This window comes from Rattus norvegicus, chromosome 6, assembly GCF_021556685.1.
Source record: "Rattus norvegicus strain SHRSP/BbbUtx chromosome 6, alternate assembly SHRSP_T2T, whole genome shotgun sequence".
NCBI lineage: Eukaryota > Metazoa > Chordata > Mammalia > Rodentia > Muridae > Rattus > Rattus norvegicus.
The window spans coordinates 65,178,839-65,206,714 of NC_141539.1; the positions used below are offsets into that span (position 1 = coordinate 65,178,839).

At 38.7% G+C, this 27,876-nt stretch overlaps 1 protein-coding gene across 9 annotated transcripts in view; it reads left to right on the plus strand.

Annotated features, from left to right (window-relative positions):
• The window catches only part of Immp2l (inner mitochondrial membrane peptidase subunit 2), a 906,807-nt gene extending 879,861 nt beyond the window's left edge, over window positions 1-26,946 (plus strand). For 8 of the 9 annotated variants that reach the window (XM_087551872.1, XM_087551869.1, XM_087551873.1 and 5 more), the window contains one exon: window positions 26,659-26,946. In XM_087551872.1, coding sequence (XP_087407998.1) covers window positions 26,659-26,778 — 120 coding nt within the window. In that variant the 3' untranslated portion in view covers window positions 26,779-26,946. The remainder of the gene's footprint in view (window positions 1-26,658) is intronic. The other variant, NM_001398704.1, reaches the window with a different exon arrangement.
• The last annotated feature ends 930 nt before the right edge of the window (window positions 26,947-27,876 follow it).

Here is a 27,876-nt window from a genome sequence, read left to right on the forward strand (position 1 = left end):
CAGACATCATTAATATCTTGATATGACCATTATTAGGTAGCCATTTTAGGGGGGATGTTAAGGCACATTTATAATGCTTTATTTTCAGAGTCTTCCACAGTTACACATTGACGTCCTATTGTCATGTCATCAGTGAGTATAGTGAAGCATTTGGGTCAGAACTCAGGCCCTGACATTGCCTGTATTTGATTCCCAGGTCCAGACCTGATGTGTACCCCTGATAAATTTCATCAAATGGAAATTGCTGATGCTTTAAAACATTAAGAGGGATTTCCTTTACTAATAAAGCCTCTGTCAAAGATTAGACGATAATGACGTGTGCAGTTAGCCATGAGTTTGTTTTCAGTAAAAGATTTAAATCTCCAAACTCATCATTCACCAAGCCTTACTTATAGACATTATTCAAATTCATGTGCCATGGTTATCTGTTTTGTAACAAATAACATCTATGAGTTCTTTCTTAATGTTGCTACAATTCCCTAAAAAGTCACCTGCCAATTTTGGTGAAAATTCAAACCTATGGGATAGAACTTTAAAGAAACAAAACATTTTGTTTTAATTTCACTGAAAATTTTTTTCTAATGGCTCAATAAGCTGTTCCTTTGAGGCATTGATGTTTTATGTACACAGTATGTCTTCACCAGGGTTCAGGGATGATTAACTCAGTGAACGATGAACCATGTTTGCCTTTGCAGTCAGCATCTTTCCATTTTATTAAAGATACCATGAACTACTTTTAAGTATTTAACAGAAACCAAGATACACCATATCTAAAGCAAGTCTATTTGATTTATACTCTAGATACCTTGCCACAGGGAATTGAGGTTAATTTGGCACAGCTAGTGAGCAGACAGTTCTGTGTTTGCTTCTGGTTCTAGCCTGTCTGCCTAACTTCGGTTGCATTTCAGCCCTCACAGAGTTTTAGAGGTCTCCTAGACTTTAAATTGCCTCCCTTGGGCTTAGTTTCTATCTACGGGGCATCTCTACTGGTCATTCTCCCAGCATTTCAAATGTAATGCATGTAAAGTGGAATTCAAATCTATGCCATCTCCAGCTTCTACATAATCACTTCTGGTACTCTCTCTTTTAATACTGACACAACTGATTTCCAGTTCCCAATCACAGTTTTTATAATATTCTCTTTGTCTGCTGCTTATTTTCTATTAATCTGTTTTATCTGTCCTTCCTCTTGGACTAAACAGTCATTCTTTCAATTCGGGTTCTAATAGCCCCTTGACATTAGAATCAGGTTCTAATTGGTCTCTTTGGCCTGTAATCATAACCCACTTCTAATCAGTCATCGTGCATGTACCTGCCAGATACACTTCCCTATAACAAAAAGTTCATCCTGCTCAGTGCTTAGAAACATCCACATTTCTCCACTAAAGGGTGGACAAAGTGGAGGCTCTCCATCCTAGCATTCCATCTCCGGGCTGTTAAGTTCTCGAGGCTAACCCTTCCTCCTACCCATTCTGCCCAATTTCTTAACATGCCTCTTGGGCATGTCACATGTCCCACATATGTGTGTGCCCCTCTTGCTCCCAACACACACACATTTTATCCCTCCATTTCTGATCATTCAGGAAGGGAAAAAGCAAATGCTGGGAGCTCCTGACTCTGAAATGTGCCTCTGTTGTGGCCAGGTCTTCCTCAGAATGTCATGGTTTTACCAGGCAGGAACTTTAGGAACAAAGCCCTGGCCTTGTCATCCTTTATACACTGCTGCAACCTCTATTAAGTCTCAGTTTCAAAATATTTTCATTCCTTCCAAAGAAAACACCACATTTGATAGGAAATTATTTCCCATCTGCTGTTCTATTGAACCTTAAAAAACAATAAGTCAGCTTTCTTTCAGTACAGATTTATCAATTCTTTGTATTTCATATAAATGGGTTGATTTATTGTATGGCATTTATGCCTGGCTTCTTTTACTTAGCACACTTCTGAAATTTGTCTGTGTTGATGTCAATCCTTTATCATTCTTTACAGATAAATGATATTTTATTCCATGTCTGTACCATCTGTTATTGGACGCTGTCGCTTGTTTGCACTTTGGATTGTTGCATGTGGTTCTCACAAACCCTTTCATCTCTAAGTGCTTGAGTTTCTGTTTAAAAGGTTTTGGATATTTATTAAGAGTAGAATTCTTAAGTCATGTGGTAATTCCATTTAGCATTTTAAAGAACAGTTGAACTCTTTCTCTTCTCTTTCCTTCTCTCCTTCCTCCCTTTCTCCTTCCCTCCCTCCCTCCCTCCTCTCCTTCCTTACCATAATCAAGCATGATCAGTCCCAAGTAACATCTTACAAAGTCCTAAGGATAACTAAGAAATTCACATTTATGCTTCTATGAACAATCTTATTCTATCATGCCTAGGAATCATTTCAAGACAAAATTCTATACCTAATTGTTCCCCCTTTTAAATCTCTCTGAGATTGACTAGACTTTCCTCTTTATGGTTCTTTTCCAAGATAATGCCTATTGTCCTCTTCTGTGCTTTATTCTATATGACTTTACTGCTCCACTCAATAGACAAGGCTGCCAAGCACTTTCTTCCTCATTTCCTTAACACTGCACTATTCCTGCCAGATACTAATCATTCCTAATGTACTAGCTATCACCCAGGAAAGGAAATCCTGGTCCATTTTAAAATGTCTACCTGCTTGTTAATGATCTCTCCTTATTTTGTAACAGCAAAAAAATGTTTTTACAAAGATAACATCTTAATATTTACATATACCTACAGCTTTACAAGTCTGCCAGGAAATAGCTTTATTTTCTATGACTATCATTTTTTCAGAACAAGTCTATATGAATGGTAAAGCTTTGTCTCTTTATGCAAGATCAATAACATAGCACCTAATTGAGATGGCCACCCTCTGACAGGGAAATGGCTATCCCCATCTCTTGACATCCTTCTTGCAGTGTCTCTGTAACTTCCTGGGTGTCTCTGCAGCTGCAGCAGTAAGAAGACTAAACTTTTTCAATGTCAATGTTTGTCTCCTTGCAATGACATCAAACCCCCAACACTGGTTTGGTTTGCACTTCACTCTTGAGGCTTCATCATCTCTGATCCCTTAGGTTTTCCCCTTATTCTTCATAGAGTTCCTCCATAACTTGTAGTCAGGCTGAAGGAAGAGAGGCTTTCTCTGTATGCTCTCAGTTATCCTTTCAGTAAGTGTTTGCCAGCTGTAGTAGGTGCCACAGAGCCTTCTAGGACCCCAGAATACAGGAGTTGATGTGATCCTTCACTTCATGGTTTTCCACTGTGTAAATCAACAATAAATCAATAACTATGAACAAATTTATGATTTTACAGGATATCATAAATGGAGAAAATTTATATCCCAAGAATACCATTTTATGAACAAAAAGTATTTAAAATGTTATATCAAATTACCTTTTAGCTATATGTGTATATGAAACACAAATGAATTTTATGTTTCGACTGAGGATTTTTTCCTAAGATCTACCCTGTGTGTATGTAACTTTTAAAATTCAAAACAATTCTGGTTAGATAAAGGATTCTCAACTCTCCATCAGCCATATGAGGGAAAGTAGTGCAGTGAAAGTAAACAGGTTGGGAAATATGAAATCTTGAAGACCTACATAGAAAGTAGTTCTTACAATGTGGCCTTGAAGTCAGAAGTTGGAAACTGATAACAGTGAATCTTGGTAAAATATGATAGTGTCTGAGACAAAAGTAGATGGGTCACATGTGATTTTCCTATGTATATAATCCTTGCTGGGAAGTCACTTTGGATCAGTGCACAGTAATTCTCTCTTGTCTTTTAAATAGCATTTTGTGTGTTTTTCAATGTATTCCTTAAGAATTCCATATGTGCATACAGTGCAAAATAGTAATATCCATTTCATGTACCCTGCAGCTCTCACTAATCTCCCAAACACATCCCACCCCAAACTTCATGTCTACTTCATCTTTCTTTCTTTTTTTTTAATAACGCCCTAGGTCAAGTTAGTGCTGCCCATGTGTGCATGTATGTCAGGCCATCCACTGGGGCATGGGCATCGTACAGTGGTCACAGCCCCAAAGAAGGATAAGTCTCCCTATTTTGGCAGCTATTAGTGTCGGTACCTCCTCAGCTTCCTCCTCTGGAAGACCCACCCTCCTGGATGACAGGATTTGACTAGCTTGATCTTGCAGAGGTAACCATGCCTTCTGAGATTTCACAAGTGTAACAGCCACGTCCTGTTTCCCATTTAGGGATGAACAGTCACGGTCAGTTATTCTTGGCACTATGGCCAGTTATGTGGTTCTCAATTGGCCAATGCCTACTGCAAATAGGATTCCCTGATGAGAGTTGAGAGAAGCCCCAGGCTCTGAGCATGAACAATTATTTATAAGGCCGTGTGACTGTGTGACCATTTAGTAAGGTAAAAATAGCAGGCTCTACCCTAGGGTCTATGACCTTCCCAGCCACTGGCTTTTAAACAGGCTTTGAGCATAGAGAATAAAATCAGCTCCTGTGGAACAGGCCTTAAATTTAGTCATTATCAGTCCTGCTACTTATACAGCAGATGGAACATTGAGCCTGGCAGGTTGGTGGTGTAGCATGTTGGATAAGACCATTTATGACTTCCTTCCCCCAGAAGACTTCACAGCTACTCTGAAGACTATCAGAGCTGGCCAGGATGGAATAAGTTCCTTGCCATTTTGAGATTGATTTCTCTATGTCCTACAACTGCTGTGCTTGGTATCTTCAGCCATCAGGTCTGATCATGTAGTTACTCTGAGAAACAAGGGCAAGTGCAGTAGCCTGTTTGCTTTGGAAATTGTGACCAATACCTTACAGGTTGGTATCCCATGCCTGGCACTGAGATTTCATTTCCTAACCCATGGCTTTATGGAGTATACTATCCGTCTACACAGACTACCTCAGTTCAAATTCTTTCTCTTATTTTTTAAAATTATATTTTAAATTATTTTACTATTTGATTTCTAGTACTTTTTCATATGTCCATTAACCACTCTTTTGCCCCCATTTCCTGTTTCATGCCCTATTTAATCCTTTGGCTCCCAACATTCCCTTTCTATTAAAATTTCACATGTTTTCTACTGTCCTTCCAATTATGTTTTCAATTAGGTTTAGAGACAGTACGTTTCCATATGGATATTTTATATACCCTTCCTTAGGACCCCTCAGCCTTCTGATCACCCCATTTTCCTGCTTGCCTCCCTGACTATGCCTGCTTTATTTGGCTTTGCCTCAATTCCAGTATACCGTTCCACTAATAAATTCCCTGCAAAGGCCCCTGTCCTTAAGAAGCAGAAAACTCAATAGATATCCTGTGGTTTATATGAGATATTCTTGGTTTTCATTCTGCCTTGTCTCAAATGGAATTTCAGATCCTTTTGATATGACATATTTTGATATGACATGTTTGCTTTTCCACACGTAACCACTTAATCTCAAACTTGAATGTGAAGAAGCATCAATAGAGATTCTTTAAGGTAGAGCTTCAAATAAGCACCTTAGGGGATTCAGAGACAGAGGTGTAGGGCTGCAGGCTGAAAACACTGGTCTTAGTATTGTAAGGAAGCTGCAATGGTTCCTCTGCACCATATTACTAAATTATTAAAGACTATTAGCAACTGATAAAGTGGCTCCTAGTGTCCTTCTTGTTAGCAGTCATGCTGGCACTGATAATACCTTGTTAGAATCTCCTGACTTTCATCCGAATGAACAGTACTTAGATGTCTTACTTCTGGATGCTTTTACCACTTCAAACTGCTTTGGGTTGTTTCTTTTCTCTACAAGGAACTGCTTATACTCCTAGAGACACAAAAATTAATCAATTAATAAGTATCTCAAATTAGCAACAAGACTTGAGACATTTTCTTTAATTAGTCCTCTCTGCCATTTCAACATCTAAAATAAAACGTGGCTGTTTAACAATCCATATATTTGAAGCTGAGAGTCTTGATTTAACAGAGCCCATTATTAATAAGTGAAGGTTGTTCCATTAGTTGCAAAAGCAAAATAATAACAGCATTAATGAAGACACAAAGTTCTATCAATAGAGTAGAGTGAGTTAATATGAAAATCCTCCTTCTATAAACAATTAAATATAATCAATAAAATACAAGGATGAACTTGAGAAGAACATATAAATAAAGAAAAATAAAGATATGCAGATAAGAATTGAGCTCAGAGTATGTTGTTGTTATAACAACAACCTAGATAGATGCTATGAGCTTGTATGAGTTGGCAGTGGGAGACTGGACAGAAGCCTGGCCAACCAGCACGTCTTACCCAAGTTAAAGGGAAATTATTGAGTAATTCCTAACTAGTTGGCTTTGTCCCTGGACTTAATAAGAAAAGCGTAAAGAGTGTGAATTTATATGTACAATGCATCAAATTCTAAAAACACGAGGTACAACCTAGCTTACTCCATAGAAATTTCTTGGGTACCTGGAAAAGGTAAGGCTGGTTTGGTCATAAGCCCTAAGCAAAATCCCATGCTATTATTCTGCTAAAGAAAAGTAATAATAAACTGTTTCTCAAGTTCTTATATTCATACGCATGAATGAATAAGAGTGCACCTCTTAGCTTTCATCGGAGATGCTTCTTATTGTAGTAGATGGTACTAAATACAGACCCACAACTGCACAATGTGGAAAGCAGAAGAGACTATGGAATGCTCAGTTTTAAATGGGAAGTTTGTATCATCCTCACCTTCCCCCAAGTTTAGGGAACATTGTGAAAGAGGGAATAGAAAGATGATAATAAGATCCATAAGATGATAATAAGGATGTAGGGACAGGAATTGTAGAACCTGATGAAGCCATTGCATATGTGAACCTAGCAACTGTGACTGCATGTACTGTATATTCAGTCTCTCTCTGTGTCTCTCTCTCTCTGTGTCTCTCTGTGTCTGTGTCTCTCTGTCTCTGTTGATCTGTCTGTCTCTGTCTCTGTCTGTCTCTATCTCTGTCTCTGTCTCTGTCTGTCTCTATCTCTGTCTCTGTCTGTCTCTGTCTCTATATCTGTCTCTGTCTCTCTCTGTCTCTCTGTCTCTGTCTCTCTGTCTCTCTGTCTCTCTGTCTCTCTGTCTCTCTCTCTCTCTCTCTCTCTCTCTCACACACACACACACACACACACACACACACACACACACATGCTCTCTCTCCCACCCTCTCACTATGGACAGACAAAAACAGTTCCCTGAAGATAGGCTCGGAATGAAATGTACAGACTCCATATTGAAAACATCCAGCATAAAAATGTATTCATAAATAAAACCCACACAGTGACCAACATAGTCAAAAGCTTGGAAAACAAGAATGAAGTATAGAGTGTATGTTTCTTATATCTGAAGCAATTAAAAAAAATCTATACCCATTAAGTAACAATGAATAACTAAGAAAATGTAGACGAATTTGAAAAAGAACCGTCTGGAATCCTTAGAAATGAAAAATGCAACCATTTGGAAACAGAGCTCAGTGGATTGGTTAAATCAACATGGAAATAAATACAGAGAGTTAAAAGGGAAAAAATAAAATGCATGGGGAATGAAAGTAAATAAATAAAAAGCAAAGGGAGAAAGTTAGCTTGTGTGTATAATTGCTTTTTGAAGTATACTCTATACATGTTCTGAATAACAGAACATATATGGTATATGCACATACATAGAGAGGGCAAATATATATTTTAATAATGCAAAAGAGCTTATGCTATTCACAGTTTTATAATTGACTTTGCATTAGTCATTCTATCCAGTATAACTGTATCATCATTTCAAATGCTTATACAGAACTTAAGTATTAGGGTATAACATAATTAAACTAATAACAAACATTGCCACAAATCATTCTTGAAAACAGCATTATTTGTTTGTAAACTATAGTTTGCTTGTTCATTTTTGGCAATTTTCAGCTTATTTGTTACTTTCTCTTTTTAACAATTTAATTTTCATTTTAGTCTGTGTGTGAATGTGTGTGCATATATGTGTGTGTGTGCATGAGCGTGCATGTGTGTGCATGTGTGAGTGTGTGGCATATGTGCACGTGTAGAGTTCATAGAACAATTGCCAGGCATTAGTTCTCTTTCTACCATGTTGGGGCCTGGGGATTAAACTCAGGTCCTACTGTTTGATTCTAGTGCCTTTGCCTGCCAAACCATTTTGCCCTCCTTCATTTTATAACTTACTTTCAATGTACTTTCTGTAATAGAAATTTGAGTTTGGTCTAGAAAACATTAAAGATACTTAATCCATTTTATAATAGCTATTTTAATAAAGAGAGAATTAATAACCTAGTCACTGATGGGTTCCTCAAGGCATTTAGATGACAAACATAGCGGTTTGTTACTTGTAAAGTGAGTCAACTATCTGATACTCATAACGTTTTCTTTAATTCTTATATTCATTTATGTACAGCTCTGCATATTCGAGATAGTAAGTAGCGTTTGCACCATCTACCTCTGTTTAGTAAATTACTTCAAAACACAGTAATATGACTGTTTCTTATTGAATAGTTTGAGCAGTGCTTAGCTTGGGCATTTGTGTCTGCTTTGCATGGAACAGACTGGAGTGGCTGAGGTTCGAGGACCCACTTCTCCATGACTTCTTTATTCAGAGGTTTGAAACCTCTACAGCTTTTGCCTGTCCCTTTCTTTTCCCAGGTGGTGTGTTATTACCCAGACTCTCATCGTGACTTAGGCTTTTCTCAGTATATGATCTCACTGGCCGTACCTTTTATATGAGGGCTCATTTCCAACTGGCAGAGAGCAAAAGCTGTCAGAGCAGTTCAGTGCTACAGCCTGAGTCAATGGTCAAAGCAGTCACTTGTACCGTTCTGAACCAGAGTCAGTTATGCTGAAAATGAGGTCCACAGAGGGTGATTACAGTGCAGAGGACCACGTGGGTTAGGCGTGCAGATTGCTGCCATCTTTGGGAAACAGAGTCTGCTACAAGTTGTTCATTTATTTTTTAAAAAGATAGAATTGCTTATGCATACTTTAAATATTTCAACAAGAAAGTATATTTTACTTTTTAAAAAATGTTACTGAGAATTTCATATATTAGTACTGGTAATTATATGACTTCCATTCCTCCGTCTCCCCACTCCAACTTTTCCCATGCCCCTCCACTCCCTCACAATTTCATGAACTTTTATTATTGTTACATATTAAAAACATAATTTCGTTTTTTAATTAATTAACTTTTATGCGTATGTGTGTTTTGCCTGCATGTAAGTTAGTGCCCTGTGAGTGTAAAGTGCTGTAGTAACTAGAAGAGGGCAAGAGATCCCATGGAGCTACAGTTACAGACAACTGTGAGCTGCCATTTAGGTGCTGGGGATTCAAGCCCAATTCCCCAACCCTAAAAAGAATAATTTTTAAAAATTCTGAAAAAATATATTCCTTTGATTCAATTTTAATTTGTGTTATGAAGTATTCTAAAATGAATGTGTAATCCTTTTTGGCCAAATACATTTTATCAGTTCCTTTGGAAATCCAACTGGTGTAATGGAATGCCATACAACTTCTTAATGAAAGAAATCACTGATTGTCTATTTGCTGGGTAAGATGTTACCTTGAGTATCTTATTTGAGGTATAAAAACAGGAATGGGTTTTGCACTTGAGGAACATATAGCAAAGAAGCCATATCTAAATATGTAGTGAGATGATAAGGAGACATTGATTCTGGAGTATAAAGTGTCATTTTAAAGCAGACTTATGCATAAATATTACCGAATCCTAATGGATGATTAGAATGAGTATATGCGAGTTGTGGTGAAGAATACTTAGAGGGAAACCATAAGGAAGGCCGGATACCAGGTGTGGTAACACATGCCTTTAACCCTCCCATTCAGGAGGCCAAGGCAGGTGGATCTCTAAATTCAGTGTCAGCCTCTACTACATAGGAAGATTCAGGATATCCTGGGCTATATGGAGAGACCTTGTATCAAACAAAACAAAACAGAACAACACAAAACCAGGGATACAGTATACACAAGAAGTGGCTCTGAGTCTAGTTCAGTTGTGGTTTAGGGCAATATTTTTCCAGCTTCTATGGCACTGAGGTCTCCGTAGAGAAAATTGTGTGAAGCTTCTCTGAGTGTGTGGCAGAGGACCAATGAGGAAAGACTGCAAAGGTGGACGGCACGCTGCTCTGGTGCTTCTCCAGTTGCTCTCTGCGCACCCTTTGCTCTCAGCTAGTTATTAACTATTTAAGTGTCAATCACTGTAGTCACCCGACGAAGCCATGTTTTAGAGAATCAGCCTAGACCCAATCTTAAAAACATTTTGTAGAAAAATAAGAATGAGTCTGGGGAAAAAAAGATGCAACTCTCTGTTTGAAAGTAGAGGAAATCAGAACCTTACCCTTCCTGAGGACGAGAGTGAGAATGAGCAACGGGGATTCAAACAGAGAAGGCTCTGGCAGCTAATGAGGCCTGGGTGCTGAGGTCTCATTACTGCTCAGAGGCTACAGTTAAAGCTAGGCAATGGGGAGTCACCAAATCACAAGAAGGGTGTGGTGATGAGCTGGTGTGTCGGGTGTATCATGATTATATGAGGGATCTGTCTACCTTGGTGGATATGAGACATCCTACTGGCCGCTGAGACTAAGGCCTAGAAACAAGGAGTCAAGGGTTGCGGACGTGAAATTGGGAATCGAAGCTATGTCATGACTTCACAAGGAAGAGCTTATGAAGGCAGCAGAAAAATAGAGTCCAAAAGCACAGGAAATAGCTATCCCTGGGAATCAAAGCTGGTGGTAAGTTGGTGTAAAGGTGGAGAGTGTGTCAAAGTACTAAGAAGAGGTGTTGAAGAGAGCGTTCTACCAGGAAGTGATCAACAAGATCGATTGCTACACAGGAAGATGGAGACAGACGAGTGGCTAAAGGAACATATGGTAATTTTTAAGAATATAATTCTGAAGAGTAGTGGATACTGAAGCCAGCAGGGACTAAGGAATGAGTCAGTGGTCAGGAACTAAAACCATCTATAATACAGTGTTATTTTGCTAAGAAAATTCATACATCCAGTGGTGCTTTTAGCTGGTATTGGCAGGCTGGGAGAAAATCAAGAAAACATTGCTCATTTAACCGAAAGCCATTTCTCCGTACTGTCATGTGTGTAATGAAAAGCAGTAAGAGCGCCCCTCCCCCAATTCTTTTCTTCATTGTTGTGAATGCATGTGGCACAGACAGAGGCTTTTAGGGATGTTTCCTTAATCTAATGGATTTTATTTTTATTGAGCTCATCTGATTACAGAGAAAAACTCCATTAATGTTCAGCTCTGTTTCAACAAATGAAACATAGTAGCAACTGCGTATTACCACTAGTATGACTAGATTTTTGTAAGGTCACTTATTGGGAAAAGGCTTCTTGTAAACATTTTTTACATTTATTATAGAGCAGCATCAGAAGGTCATAAACTTCCACTTTTCTCAAAGGTGTAACTCTTCAGTCAATGTTACTAACAGTTAACAATGGGATCTAATACAACTTAGCTTTCTGCAATGTCTTATTTCTTTTATTATTGTTCTTAATGTATGTTTACCTCAGGTCTTCCATGGGACTGTTGTACAACAGTTAATGTGTGGCCAGGCACTGTGCTTCAGTCATACAAATTCCACTAATTTAACTTTCCCATCAGCCTGGCAGACATGGTATTATATTCCTAATTGACAGAGATAAAAATAAGACCAAGTAAGTTCAGCTATCAAAGAGAAAGCTTAAATTTCTCATACTCAAGATCCCAACATGATCAGCTTGATTTTCTTACTCCAAATGTGTGCCCTATGCACTTGGGAATTAATGTTCACTGTATCACTCTTCCCCAGACTGTCTCTGCATCACAGCATTCCAAGAACATGGTTGCTCAAACAGCAGGACTTTGGCCATTAGAAAAGATGCTGCATTTCTGACTCATAAATCAAACATAGCCTAGCCATGAAGCAGCTATCTTTTTGAGTGTCAGAAGACATGTAAAAACAAACTAGAACGTGATTAAAAAATCATTTGAATAGCAGTCAATAATCGAATGTGTAGTGAGCTAAGCACAGCACGAATTTTCATGAAGAGACGTAAGTGGAGTCAGTGAGTGCCTGAGCCTTGTCCACTTTGTAAAGAAAATGAATGATACCTATGTTTAAATACCAGAAAGATATTACAAACCTTAAATGTGGATGATGGTACTGGATATGGTAGGAAATATCACCCGGTCAATACTGCCTCCCACCAGGCTCTGACTCTACTAGTCAGAAGGTCATGCAAGCCAATCATACTTCATACTTCAGGCTAACATACCCAAGGGCTTCATCAAAAGCATCAAAAGCTGTCAGTCTCATCCTCCTGCATTATTAAGATCAATCTAAAAATAACACATAGAATAACTGTTTTGTAAAGCCTTGGGAGAATTTATGTATCAGAGTCAGTAAAGGCTATGTGAGCCAGAGAAATATAGTCATTCATAATCTCTAGCATCATCAAAGTATTTAGGTAAATTTAAGCTTTACTTAGGAAATCTAATTTTCAAGTATCTTTATTACATTTTCCTTAGGCTATGGTTAAAACGATCAGCCATTTCTATAATATATATAATTGGCTAATGAAGAGAAGAATATACTCAGTCTACTATCAATATGTAATATAATAGTTACCTATACATAAACCCCATAGACAATTCATAACTGACCTTGGGAAATTTATTCTAGTTAACCAATATTAATCTTATTACTACGATGCCAACTTTGACAGGGATTACCCATCAGTATGTAAATTTCAACTTTATTCTGGCATTATTAATTTTCATATGATAAGTATGCATGGTAAACCAGAAAGCTGAGTATCATTTATCCTTAGCAACTCTAATATGTTGAAATTTGTTTGTCTCACAAGATTAAGCCAGTCTGTGGCCTTGTGCCAACACGCTTATTTGACTGAATGTTGAATAACCCCCAGTAGATTTCTCTGAATTAACTGCTGTAGTCCAAGTACAAAAGCCAGATAACTTAAATAGTGAGAACTCCAAATTTCAAAACCGAAAGTATTCTGAAGGTTAAAGAAGGCGTGCAAAACTGAAATTAACCTCATCCCCCCGACCAACATGCATTCTAGTGAGTCATATCCACATTTCTAATTCTTAATCATTCAAATTGCACATTAGAGATGATGGCTGTCAATAGCTCATCTTGATTTCCAACAAATAATAGTGTCCCACACCCGCATACACAGACAGACACAGACACACAAAGATACACACAGGTACACACACACACACACACACACACACACATTATATGATGATGATGAATATATATATCATCCTAACATGTAAGCTCATCTGTGCTCCAGAGTGCTTCTTTCACACAATTTCTTTTTGAGTACAGTGGTATATAAAGTCCAAGATATATATTTAAAATTCAAAATAAAAATTACAAAGAACATTTCATTTGCATTTCTGAAAGAAAAAAATATTTCTACAGGAGATCTCCAAGTATTGGGTACAAATGAATGAAGCTCTCGGAATGTGTAGTGATCTCACTGAGGTCCTCTTTGTTCTCTAAAATCAAAGGAATGAGAAGATGACTTACTGGCTCTAGGCAGTCCCCAGTTATGCCTTATCTCAATGTTCTCAGTTAAACAAGGTGAGAAGCATAGCTAGAGTGGATGTGTTGCAGTCCATTCAAGTGTACTAATTTCTGCCCATGGTCGCATAAACCTCACCTTTTAGCTTTACCTCCAAAACTGAGCAACCTTGCTTTCTAGCCCTTCGCCCGGAGAGCCATTACATTCTCAGAGCTACAAAGCCAACTCCCTAATTTCTGAATAAGACTTCACAGGCTCACCTTTGGACTTGGTGCTGGAAATCTTCCCGTAATGAAGGAATCTGATTGCATACTCCACAATTTAATTCATTGCTTTCCAAATCTGCTGCTTGTGCTGTGACCCCTCAATTATTAAAGATATCTCTGGCTTTCCAGGCAGTGGAAGTAACCTTTGCGCCCACTCATTCTTCTTCCCTCAGATCCCTTGTCCAGTAGTTGCCTGATAGCAACTGTCTGCATCCATGTAGTTCATTCATTTAGTCAAAATCACTTGAGCTTCTTTCTATTGTTCCACCATATATTTGGAACAAGAAACTCATACCCAATAAGAGAGGAACAGACTAAGTACACTATTGATTCACTGTGATTAATGTTAAGTGTATATCTACATGAGCTGTCGAAGAGTGGGAAAGGCCAGGGAAGTCTTCCAGGAGGAAACATATAAACTCTCTGAGGATGATGATTAGTTATCTAGGAAAGAGCAGAAAAAACCCTTCTAGGAGGCAGAAAGTACCACGTGCAAATGCCCAGAGGTAAGACCAGGAATTCCTTTTTAGGAGGGTCAAACTGAGGAGAGGTGAGAAAAGAGCAAAATCGGCAGACACATTTATGACAGCCTAGATTAGCAGCAGGCCAGGACTGTTAAGCTACATTCACAGAGCACTGTCTTTACCTTTCTTCTAGATACAACCATGTTTTTGTTAATACCACCATGAAAAATCTCACGAGTATACTCTTGCATGTCCTTTCTTCGCCTCTGCTTTTCTTTCCTTGTATTGTGATTGAGGGAAGCCTCACTGGTTAGTTTAGAGCCTGTTTTCCTCTCCCCAGTTCTTCCTCTATTACTTAACAAATGACTCTCCTTTTCCATGGCCTCCACCTCTCCACCTTGGTCACACACACAGTGAATTATAACAGCATACATCTAGTAGACTGTACACTTGTCCTCCTCCACAGGCCTCTGCATGTCTCTTGTGTTGAGTCAAAGGAGCACAATTTAAAATCCTAACACGTTTCTTTACTACTTTTATGTACACTGCCATCATCATGCTTCTATAGAAGGCACTGGCTTTCCTGTCACTGCCAGCAAATGTCCCTTACAGCCCAGTGGCTTGTAACATGCTCTGCTGCTGCAAATCAGTAGCGGTTCCCAAACACTGTAGCATGTCTGTGTACAAACCTTAATGTGCAATGTTGGTGCTTGCTGTCAAAAATGAAAGCCCCCCCCCTTCCCTGGGGAGAGAGCAAGCCCAGCAAGCATTTGGCACAGAGCGCCTTGCCAACCGTTCTGATTTCCAGGGCTCTATGCCTCATTTCACTGGCAGGTATAGCAAGCAGGGGTTTAAACTAAGAAACAGAGCTAGGTTTCGAGTCCCAGTTCTGCTACCTGGTGATTATGAGCAGCATTTCTGAGCCTGTTCTGGCTCTCGTGGAGCTGGTAATAAACTGGTGTGCGAGATCCTTAAGGATGTTATTGTTTAGTTTTCAGCACACAACAGTCAGGTAGCTCAATAGCACATGACACAGATTCATTCCAATATAGTTTTTCTTCTGATACGCAAATAAGATATCATAGGAAGCATATGTCACAGTGTTTAGAATGGGTTTGATGAAAACTAAGCTTAGGAAGTAGAGTCTTGGCGACAAAGGACACTGTATATCTCCTGGAAGGTGTAGTATGATCATGAAGGTTAGGGGTAGCTTTGCCAGTAAATTTTGATGGCGCTTAAGTCTCTCCAGTAAGGGAGGCTTTGTATGCCTCCCTCCACATTCCTTATCACACACATGGGAGTTAAAGGATTGAGCCCACGTCAGGGACTGTACGGTACTGGATGTATTCTGTGGAAGATGGCATTGACTCTCGTGGACACTTGCTCAGGAATGAAGACATTGTTGTGAGTACTGAGACCTGCACGATCTTAGCGAGCTGTAGCCGGCTGCACTGGATGTACATTTAAAGTCGGGAGTGCCTGTTAGGTCTTCCTTTCAGAGAAAACAAGGCTGCTGGGATTAAACCCAGGGTTTAATTTATCTTTCGTTTTGTTTCATCTTTCTTATGTATGCACTTCTCTGGAAGGCTTCTGTGTAGGCTTCTGTTGCGAGCGAAGAGCTACGGTTTTAGGTGTAATCACTCAGGTCATCGATCGAGGTGAGCTGCTCCGCAGAGTGAATGGGTTCTGGTTCTGACTCACTCTGCTCTTGTAAATATAAGAAACAAAGAAACAACAGGCATGCTGTGTACCCAAGCCTTCCTGGAAGCTGAGTTCTCATTACTGGAACAATTGATAGCTCTAGAAAGTTCTATACATAACTGTAGCACTTTAGCCTCTTACAGAACAGCATACATCAGATTGTCAGCAAATGAGCTCCGCTTTTGACTCTTTGGGGAGTCTCGCTAGGTATGTGGATGCCATTCTTTATGACCCAGAAAATACCTGATGTAAGACCTAATGTCAGAAATATTTTAGAGAGAACTTACATCATAGAAAAACTTATCCTCCCTGATGAATTGAAAGTTTTTCCAGGATTTTAAAGAAAAAATTCCCTGCTCCCAAAGGGAGCTGTGTTAAGTTACTGTGTTTTCCTCTTCACTTGGTTCTCAGGCAGCTGAGTATTAGGCCTGGTGCTATTCACAGGAACTCTCTTGGGCCATGTAGTTGCCACTTTTATTTATCTTCTTTTGTTCCTGGTTATTTATTTTCTACATCTTCTCTGCATCACTTTGAGAGAAAAGATAAAAGAGAGAGTAGAAGCCAAGAGACATGTCTGATAAGGGTTGGGTACCATATGACCGCCTAAATGAGTAGTGGTGTACCCTCAGCAGAGGAATGGCCAAGTCCACCAACACAGCAGGACTAGATGTGGATGTCCTGTTACTAATGGCTAGCTTGTGTGTATCAGTGGCTGCCTGCCCAGTGCTTCTAAATATGCTTGAAGACAATTTCAACCACAATAAAGACTTTTATACCTCTCTCCTCATGTGATTATATGAGCTTTTATTTCCGACATAAAAATAGCATGTGGGACATCAGCTACTAGAGGCACACAAGCAAGCAGTAAGGCATCACTCAGTACTGTCACCCAACCGCAGTGGATAACTGTGGATGCTGTGAGTTGCTAACTATCCAAATTATATTCAAGTATTTCATCACCTGCTTAATCAAGCTGCAAAATGAGAAGTTAGACCACTTCACCTCCAGTGATTTGATTATGTGGTAAGGAGACCGGTACATAAACATTAATCCTGGGAAATTAATTCATGAAAATTAGCTGAAGACACCCCTAGAGGCCCGTTTTGTATCTATTTTTTTGCATAAAATGTTGAACTAACTACTTACTGACGGTGTCTTGGGGGGCCTAGAATGATTATGTGTGATTCTGTAGTTGTCTAGAGAGAATCATGAAGAGGACCACGAAGTGACCTGGAAATGCATTCTGATTAAAGTGAAGTCTTGAGCAGGAAAATTGCTTTGAAATGATTAAAGTTAAAATTGGTGGTAATGAAGGAAAACACTTGTCCTGGAGTGGAGCCTTTGAAAGAGTGTTGCATGAAGCAGATGCCTGGCACCTTCTCAGTGTCAAAATATTATATTGTATCAACCTATCAATCATTTTGTCCTGGAGAATGTGGATTATGTTTGGCATTTTCTCTATAATTCTATCTCTAGCCTGCTGTCATCCTACCTAGGATTAAACACTTCACTCTGATAGCATCAGTTCTCTTAGGTAAAATATTCATCTTTGTATATAATTTAAATGCAAATATTTAAATATTTAAAACCTTGGATATATTTACTTCAAAATCCAGACTTCTCGGTGATTATATCAACATCTTATCTATAGCAATGCCTGTACCATACATAACTGATAATCCTGGCAAAGTCTGATACAGAAACTATAATCAATCACACTAATGTTTCTGCATAAAATTATGAATTGGCACACTGCATGAGATGAGTAAACACTATTCTTACATATCATAATACTATATAATAATAGCTCTCATCTGGTTATGTGTTGCCACCTGGGGCTATAAAAATAAATACATGGAGGTATGATGAAGACTGGAGAGAGCTGAGAAAGAGATGGAGTAATTAAAATACATGTATGAAATTATTGAAGAACAAATAAAGCAATAGCATTTTTAATTATATAATTTTCCCATATTTTCCTGCCCTGTAATCATGCATGCATTCTATTTTTCATGTTTTAGGCACTGTTTCATGAAATGCCATGATATTATACATACACATGTTCATTATTAAAATGCCTTGGTACAAATAATCATTTTCCTATCCACTGAGCCTTGCATTTCCTTCTCAACCATTTCACTTTTCCCCCAGAACGTTCTTCCTTCTCTCCTCCATTCTTACACATCTGTTTAATTTTGTTCTTATCAAAACCAGAATCTTTGTAAAGAGGGAGATTGGTGCTTTTCTCTTTTGCCCCCTGTGCAATAAGAAAGTTGTGGTCTTCTTGGTGTGTTAGTTTACTGAAAAAAGAAGCATTCGTGTGTCTGCTTATCATGAGCTGGGTATATCTGCTCAGTTTTGTGGAGAAAAACACCTTGGGACCATGGAAATGGGTGGCAGGCTAATGTCCTACTCTTTAGGAACTTTGTCTGCTATTCCAAAAATAATGATGAAAACCTTGAAAGTGGGTTAAGCCATGTTTGAAATGAAGCAGGTGTTTCTATTCTTCAGTCTTTTATCAGAATGTCTCTTAGAGAATATTTTTGGACAGTTCAATTGCTCATTTTATGATGTGACATTTATTCCTTGCCTTTATTTCTAATTCTGTTTGATTTATGTATGCCATGCATCTGTTTTTGCCACTATCATAAAAAAAATGCTCTCTTTTGTGCTAGCTATTAAAAGAATTGTTTTTTATTTTTCTTAGTCTCATTGCTGGTGGTGTAAAAATGATGAAACAAGCAAATAAAGGTGATGAAATGATTTTGAAAAATAAAGAAGTGGGATGAGGAATCCAGGATCAGCACTGCCAGGACCTCCTCCCTCACACTCACTTGCTGCATTAGACTGAATGCATTTGGCCAAGGCAGAGACTATAGTGTAATTGCTGGTAACTGAACCACTCTCAACATTGGTTATGAGGACAACATTCCCCTTAGGCATTCCCCAGTCCAGAAAGAATTGGAACACATTGTCAGTATAGCACTGGCAAATGTTCACTTGCTAACCCTGAAAATATTGGTGTTGATGTTGTATTCTTGGAAATTTTAGTATTAGAAGAGGAAAATGGGCAAGATTGTTGGTCAATGGCCAAGGAACCACCAGGATTCACCAAGGCATAAGCTGCTTTCTCCTACTGTTGCTTATTTGTTTTGGAGGCAAATGGTAGCCACAAGAGCCAGGGAAAACTGGTTTTCTTTCCATTTCTAATATATGAATTTTTTAGAAAAGGACCAAAATACATGTGTAACAAGGGTAAAAATTGTTGTGTGTTTCTCAGAGTTCGGTTGAGGTGGTGAGGTAGTTGTTTGTAGACGTCCTGTGCCTCCTTTATGTTGTAGTACATTATCAGTGACTACAGAAGCATCCTGTCTCCTGATACTGTTTTCTAAAGAATTATGGTTTCCTTAAAGGAGTTTGCAGAATCAAGATGTTCAGAGGACCTGTGAGATGGCTTAGTGGGTAAGGCCACTAGCTTGATGACTTGAGTTCAATTCCCAGACACACGTGGTAAAATGATAAAACAGTCTTACAAGTTGTCCCTTGACTTTCACATGTGCACAGTGTCCATACTCCCTCACACAGAAACATGAAATAAACAAGTTTGGAAGTTTGTATCTCTAAAAAAAACCTTGGTTGTCAGATTACAAAGAGGACATTGTATAAAGGCTTTTTTTAAATAAGTATCACTATCTGTATTTCTTCAGTTTGATTTGACCTCCAAACATAGTCGTAGGTAATGTTATATTGTAGAATAAATATCACTGGGCCTTGTTCATATGGAAATATCTCCCTACTTATGCTAGTAAATAGATTCAGCAAAGACAGATTTTATTTGTTAATAATATGGATATATACCGTGTTTATCTTTTCTATTTTAAAAACATTTAATCGAACGAGCTTCTCGTTTTGATCTTTGTCACACTTCTCACATTTAGATCTCTTGTCTTCATCTCAGTTCTAAGCATTGTCTTGGAAGAACCTTTGGTCCCACTAGCAGACTTCTTCACTCCCTTTGTTTTCTACTCTATCCAACCCTGGAAGTCTTGCTTTTACCTTTCCTTACTTTGCCCTTGTGAGGCCTTCCTTCAAGACAAGGCTCATGAAGCCACGAAATGGAGGTGTGCTCTGTACACTGCATGCCTATGGAGAGGGAGGAGAAAAACACGGTTACACCTGTGCCCCTGGCACCTTGGGGAAAGCTGGGTCGGTGATGCGTATGTCTGCCTACCAGAAGCCAAAATAACTTCTCAGTGGAGCCAATTTGATCAAAGGCAAGTAATTCAGTGGAAATTTAGTTCATGTGGTTCCTTGGCATTTTGTAGACAAAACAAACTAGGTGACTGATAGCACGAACCAGTTTCCAACTGGTACTAATGGTGTTTCCTAAAGCTGTGCTCTCTAAGGTCTGGAGCATCCACCTTCAGTCTGATGTGTACTATGCTGTGCTAGGTACAAGAACAATCCTATTCCTGTGTATAGCTAACAAACAAGAAATTGGACTTCGCTAGTGTTCAGTTTCATGGATTGTTGGTGAATTCCAAAAATGTTTGCTGATCAAATAGTACACAATCAAAACAAGGCAGGAACTATTATTCTAGATGGCTAATTCCTAATTCATGTGCTCAGTGCCCCTTAGGGATAACGGATTAATTGTAAGAGGCTCACTGTTATATGCACATAAACCTATTTCCTTCCTAAGTAGATACTGAAAGAAAAGAGACATGCTAGGGTTTTTCAATGGTCCACTAATATGCTTCTTAAATATGCTTCTTACTATAAATGTTTATTCTCAATATTGTAAACCCAACAAAGGATACATAGTTCTATCTGGGACACACATGAATAAGGAGTGCGGGGGATCAACTCCCACTGTACCACCAGTATGACTGATTCTTTAATCAGCTTTCTTTTACTATAACATGTGTACAAGAGAAATCATACCTCATGGCCCGTGCCTTTCATCCCCACACTAGGGAGGCAGAAGCAGGTGGATCTCTGTGAGTTTAAGACTGGCCATAGATACATAGTGAGACCCTGTCTGAAAACAAGGATTAAAAGCAAACAAAAAGTCCAAGATGATAATCTTTTAAAAAGGGGAAGGATTTACTTGGCTCAGTTTGGGAGGTTTATCCCAGCATTGGTTGGCTTGTTCCTTTGGGGCCGGATGTATAGCAGTATGTTATGGCAGTAGCATGCAGAAAACCTGTTATTCTGACCAGGATGACAGAGAGGTGGGATAAGGCACCCAGGGTAAGACCTTCCTCTAGTCCTTACCCCTTATAGGACCAAAAGAGCCACTTGCTAAGGGGAAAGCATATACCATACAAGCCTTTGAGGGACATTAAAGCCAAACTGTAACACTTGGTCAAAGTACTTAACCTCATGGAAACATATTGATTTTATATGGTAAACATATCCTCTTCCCCTCTTTAATATTTCTTTTCCTTTTGCCTTCAATATGTTTTGTTCTATGTCATGAGTAATTGGAAGCATTATCAATCTGACTTCCATTTTTCTTTTTTATTTGCATAAACATTCATATTCTTGAGCTGTGATAACAAAATATAACAGATGGTAGCTTAAACATGAGGGATCTATTTTTTCATAGTTCTAGAGAAAATAGTACAAGATCAAAAGACCAGCAGGTTTGGTCTGTTGTAAGCTCTCTTTTTGTGGATTTTAGGCAGATCCTTATACAATGTTCATGAGCTGTTCTTTCTCCTGTGTATATGCATTCCTGGGCTTCATCCGTGTCTTAATCACCACTTACAAGAATATAAATGAGTTTGCATCAGGGCCTCATTTTAACTTCACTTTCCTTAAAGGCAAATATAGTCAAATTCTGAAAAAGACTGTATATTTGGATTTCATCAGACAAATTTGAAAGAATACAGTTCATCCACTTGCATGTGATGAATCTGGTATTCTCAGGAACATACTTGGCCCTGACAGAGTCAAAAAGCATGGCGACAATGGGGACCATATTCTGCTTTGTACAGGACACTACCACTCTACTGATTGCCTCAACTTAATTAAGTCTGTGCCCCATCGTCTGTGAGAAATGTCACATTGGATTATAACTATGGTGTATAAACTCACTTCAGTGTTAGCTGAAAAATATTTTGCTGTGCTCATAAATGAGACGGAATGTCTACCTCATGAGTCATTGTGAGAACTGAGTCATATGTGTAAGTCATTCAAAACACTGCCTTCTGCAGTCAAGCACTAAGTGTAATGTGGAGCAAAGCAAAGGGCGGGGGTGGGTGATTATGTTTCTCGGGTGTTGATTTTGTGTGCCACTTTGGCTGGGCCACAGTGCCCAGATACATTGTCAAACAATATTCTAGATGATGTCTGTTCTTGCACGAGACGAGCAATTTGTCTTCCATAATGTGGGTGGACCTCCTCAAGTCAGGGGAAGGCCCGAGTACAACAGCAGACTGAGTTACACAGTGCAAGCCGAGAATAAGGAAGCAGATCTCCCTATACTTTCTACCACATCAGCTGTCCTGGGCTGACCACCGACTTTTCCTCGGGGTTGAACTTTCCCTTGTTCTAAGCTCTCCTGGCCTCTCTGGTCAGATTTTGGACTTACCAAATATCTCTATAATCACATTTGCTACTGGTAAGATAAATTTCCTTGAATGTCAGAATCCTTTTCACTTATCTAAAGAACTCTCAAGAGTAAAGCAGGTGGGGAGGCCAAAGCTACGCCCAATACCTAAGTTAAAATATAGAAAAAAAATCACATGCTTTTTTCTTTTTTTCTTTTTTTTTTCTTTTTTTCGGAGCTGGGGACCGAACCCAGGGTCTTGCGCTTCCTAGGCAAGCGCTCTACCACTGAGCTAAATCCCCAACCACATGCTTTTTAATTTAATATATTTCTATATTTAATGCATTCTCCCCTTAGCTGTATATACCTATCAAAATAAAATTACAAAACTAAAATAAAAATGTAAAAATCCACAAGACAATTAAGCAAGTGAATAAAGGTCTCCTGTACATATTAATCTCAGTATTGTTAAGCTTGAATTTCAGATTTTCTATATCACCATTTAAACAGTATTGATATTATCCCCCAGAATTTTCACCAATACAATACATAATTTTTTAAATTAACTCTTTCAGAAAGTGAAAATGGTACCTTTAATATATTTTCAGAATAAAAAAAAACCCACTAAGATTAGTTTCAGTAAAATGAGTGGGTAGTATAAAATCAGAATTCAATCACTGTGTCTAAAACTGAGCTCCAAACGAAGCAAGCAAGCGAGTATATTGGCAAGAGTTGAGCCAAGTTAAAACATGGGCAAATTACCCTTATCGTGAAAGCTAAACAGCTTGGAAGAGCGACTCAGTGCTAGAGGTACAACTGAGTATCTGCTGTCCAACCTAAAATGAGTTATGATTGAAGAGACGGAGATCACTGTTCTCGATCTCAGCTGAGCCTACACATGAGCAAAGCGAGATAGAAACCGCAGTGTGATGTCAGATCAGCTACATCCAGTGAAGTATTTTCTAGGTGGTAACACTGTTGCCATGGTTGTGTGTGCACGTGTGTGTGTGTGTGTGTGTGTGCTAGGAATCGCACTCATCCACAACTATACTCAAAATTGAAGACAAATGGGTTAAAAACAAACTAAAACAGAATGTAAGTAGAAACAAATGAACCTGCTTGTAAGTTGATAACGTATCTCACCTGGGATTTAAACCAACAGTGAATATAGCCAACACCCTTACAATCAAATAGAGCTGCTCTGGGTAGAAATGATCTGTCCTCAAGAATTTATACTGGAGTTTCCCACCATTGTAAAGTGTTAGAAAGATGGAAACCTAGTGGACTGTGGTGTTGGAAGGTGGCCCATTTGAGACACAATAAACAGGCTTTTGAGTGGACCTCTGTGACAAAATCCTAGTGGCTTTATCAGGGGAAAGAGAACCAGATGGATGTATGTACACGTGCATGCTCCCTGCTCTGGAGGACACCAGGATAAATGCTATCAGCACTTAGGGACCCTCAGCCTCACACTTTCAGATACATGAGCCACAGCGAGCCTTCTTTCTCTGTAATGCACCCGCATTGTAGGATATAAACACTGGCAACGGAAAATACACTGATTCAAGTACCAAAATGATTGCCAGAACGTCTTGATTTTTAGTCAGTAAATTTATTGTAGGTAGAAATTATAGTATAGTTACTCTGAAACTGTTTTTATGTATTTTGGTACCCTGTAAATGAGTATTTAAATGGGAAAGCCACCCAGTCACTATGGAAATAAACTATAACGCAAGGAAAGGTGAAGGGCAGCTTTTGGTACTGGTTACCTTTTCTTATTGTTGTTGATTTTATATTTATTTTCTGACTTGGCACCCAAGACCGTTCACACAACTGCTATCAGATGTTGCTTATAAATGACACTCCGGCTAAAAGGAACCAAAGCACCTGAAAGAAACATTGGATTCTACATAGGACAGCTATGAGGTTCAGGGTGAGCCTGAAATGCCTGGTGGTAAGAAAGTGTTCACAGACATCTCTAAAGGACACAGAGAATCTCACTGGGCAATGAGGAGTCCAAACATCCTACAAACAAGCAGAAAATAGTACTGGGTTTTGACTTGGTGGTGGAGTACAATCCACAGGAGGGTGGGCCAGGAGGAATTCTCTTAGTACTAGTGCAGTATGCATCCAAGATAGATTGTGAGTTACAGGCTAACCTGGGCTGCAAAGTGAGACCCTTTCTCAAAACACATATACATGCATACATGGCATAATATATCATAACTTATATACTTAACAAAGAAATAAAGGAAATAGAAGCAGTTGGTGTTGAGAGTGAAATCCTTTTAAAGAATTTGCCAACAAAAATATAAAATAAATAAGATAAAAATAACTTCTTTATAATCTTTACTGTCAATAAATAAGGCACAATAGTGATGTGCAATTAGGCCATTAGATAAGATGTATCAACATTCAGGATATTTATACTGTTTCGGGATATCACCATATATTATTTATCTGGGAATGCAAAGAGTGTTAATGGAGGGGTTATCATCATATTGAACTGTTGAACGTTTTGTTTTATCAGTTGATGAAACTAATATTTTTGTGCCCTCTTCTGGAACAGGCAGAAAAATAAAGTATGGACTACATTTTTTTTCTTGCCAAATATTTACCTTTTGTTTTTTCATGAGTAAAATCTCGAGCTAGTTGAGCTGTACAACATCACAAAGGCAATGGTGTGGACCCAGTAGACTGACAGGGGATGGAAACAATCTCATGGCCAGCAGATGCAGTCTGAGATCGTTGATGAGACACTATATTTTGAAAATAAATGGGTCTAAAAGACATTTACGATTACAACAAGAGTGCTTTGAATATGGACTGTATATGAGCTTTATTACTGTATTAATATGAGATTCCTGGCATATAGCGATGACAACGTGCTCAAGTGGGACAGAGTCTTAGTTTTCAGATGCATTTTGAAGTATTTAGGTATGATTCCACAGGATATTAGTAACATTCAAAGGGCTCAGAATACAAATATAATGTTTATGTTCACGTGTATACAACAAGTATAATGTATATGTTGATGTCTATGCAAACAGGTATAATGTGTATGTTGATATTTATGCAAATACATATAATGTATATGCTGATATATGTGTAGACATAATACATATATAGGCATTGTGTAGACAGCTATAATTCATCCATTGATGTGTGCAAAGACAAGTATAATGTATAAATTGATGTGTATGTAGACATGCAATGAGGGAACTACTACCGCAAGCACAGGTGACTAGTGATTTTTGCTGAGTAGAGCTGATTTTGTGCTTATTTTTGATTTTTCATGATAATTAGAAGGGAAGAAATTGTTCCCAAGTCCCCAGGGCTTCTTGCTCTTCTTTGGACTGATCACATCCATATTAAGCTACAGTATATCAGGTTTCTTCTCTCTCAGCAGAGAGCTGCTCCTCTCTACAAATGCTGTATTGTTTTTCATCTGCCATGATCTTGGTGCTTTTTCTCTCTATTGGTCTTGAGCTTTGTTTGATCTGAACTCTCATCCTTTTTCTGTGTTCTTGCCCATGTTGCTTGGTGGGTCTCCCTGGAAACAGTCTCCACCCTGACTAACATTCGAACTCTAATTGGTCATCCAGCAAATGGAACAATGTTTTTGATAGCCGTGTGCGTGCGTGCGTGTGTGTGTGTGTGTGTGTGTGTGTGTGTGTGTGTGTGTGTGTGTGTATGACTGCATTATAAAGATCTCTCTCAGGCAGTAGCTGTAAAGGACATCTGAGACTATAGACTAGATCTGTTTCTCCTGGGTTTGTGAGAACAGCCTGCTGAGGGTGGAGGTTAAGATTGGAAGCTGAAACATTATTGAAACCACGTTTCAATGCATTGTATGTATTTGACTTTCTAAACTTCTCTGAACTGTTTCTTGCTCTAGAAAATTAAAACCATAATTCCCTCAAATCGCTGTTATGAAGGTTCAACAAGTGGGCACGTCAAACCCTGGGAAAATGCTCCTAAATGTTTTCTGCTTTTAATCACAGTCTTTCCATGGCATGTCAGACCTGAATCAATTATATTTTCAAGCTATTTATAGTGGCCAGTATAAAGTGATTTCTTTGTTGCTCTCTCTGTTTCCCCTGGATTCAGGTTTCTCTGGGACTCCTGCATGCCCATGCTACACATATCTTGTGGCCTCCAGAGCGCTGGCAGAAACTGGAATCTGTTCTTCCTCCGGAGCGCTCCCCAGTCCATACTAGTGAGGAGTAACTGCATGAGAGCCCACCACAGGAGGAGTGGAACACACCAGAAGCCTCCTCGAGAAGGGAGAAGTTCCAGTGATGCGGAACAAGAGGCCTCTGTGTGTCTTTTAAGATTGTCTGGAATTGTAAAGCAAGATTTTCTATATTAAACAGTAATAAATGACATTTGATTGTGTGTTGTGTTTAATTCCATATTGCTTATCACCAAAAAAAAAATCCAGGTCTTGGAGAACATGAATGCATGCCACCTGTACGTATTAAAGAGGGTAAATTGGAGAATGTTGTACATAGTTATCAAGATTTTTTTCCTTGAAACCTCCTGCTGAAATCTTTTTTAAAATTAATGTGTGGCGAAGATGATTTGTCTTTTACTGTTGAGACTGAACAAGGAAAACCAAGTGTTATGCACGTAAAGGTAGTGATTGTATTGTAATCGAAGGTATCCACAGAACAGTGAGTGCCAGTTAGGAAGGACCAGAAACTGTGATGTCAAATAAAACAGCCATTTATCCACATCTTGTTTGGGTGTTTAATTACCAGTTAACCAAAGTCCCTTAGTGAAAAATGTTTTATTTCTTATCCAAGGCAGAAACTAAGGTAATGGCAAAAAAAAAAAAAATCCATCAATACTTGATATAATGAATGTTTTTATTGGCCCTTTTAAATATAAAAGTTCTGAGTAATCCCACACCTGTTTGCAGTGACGAATAAGGCCGTTGCTGAGCATTTGGGGAAAAGTTCTAAGTGGAATGGGAAATAATCACATCCAGATCAACGACGTTTGACATTTTTTCCCACGTGACCTCTCAGTGCAACTCACTGAAGTCAGCAGCTGCAAGGGGGTTAATGGTGGAATGATAGGGTCCGTACCTTGTCTGAAATGGGAGCGCGCTCCCACACACACAGCAACAATCTCAATAAAACACCTTTTCTGGCCATTGCTCTGATAGGGTTTGCTCTGATAGGAACAAGATTTACCTTGTGTTCATCAGGTCAGTTCTATTTCGTCTTGCAAATGTGGATTGTAATTCACTGTGGAAGACAGGTTTAGAATAACAAAAACCGTGCAGAGAAAAGTATGAGTTTCTTCTACTAATTTATTTAG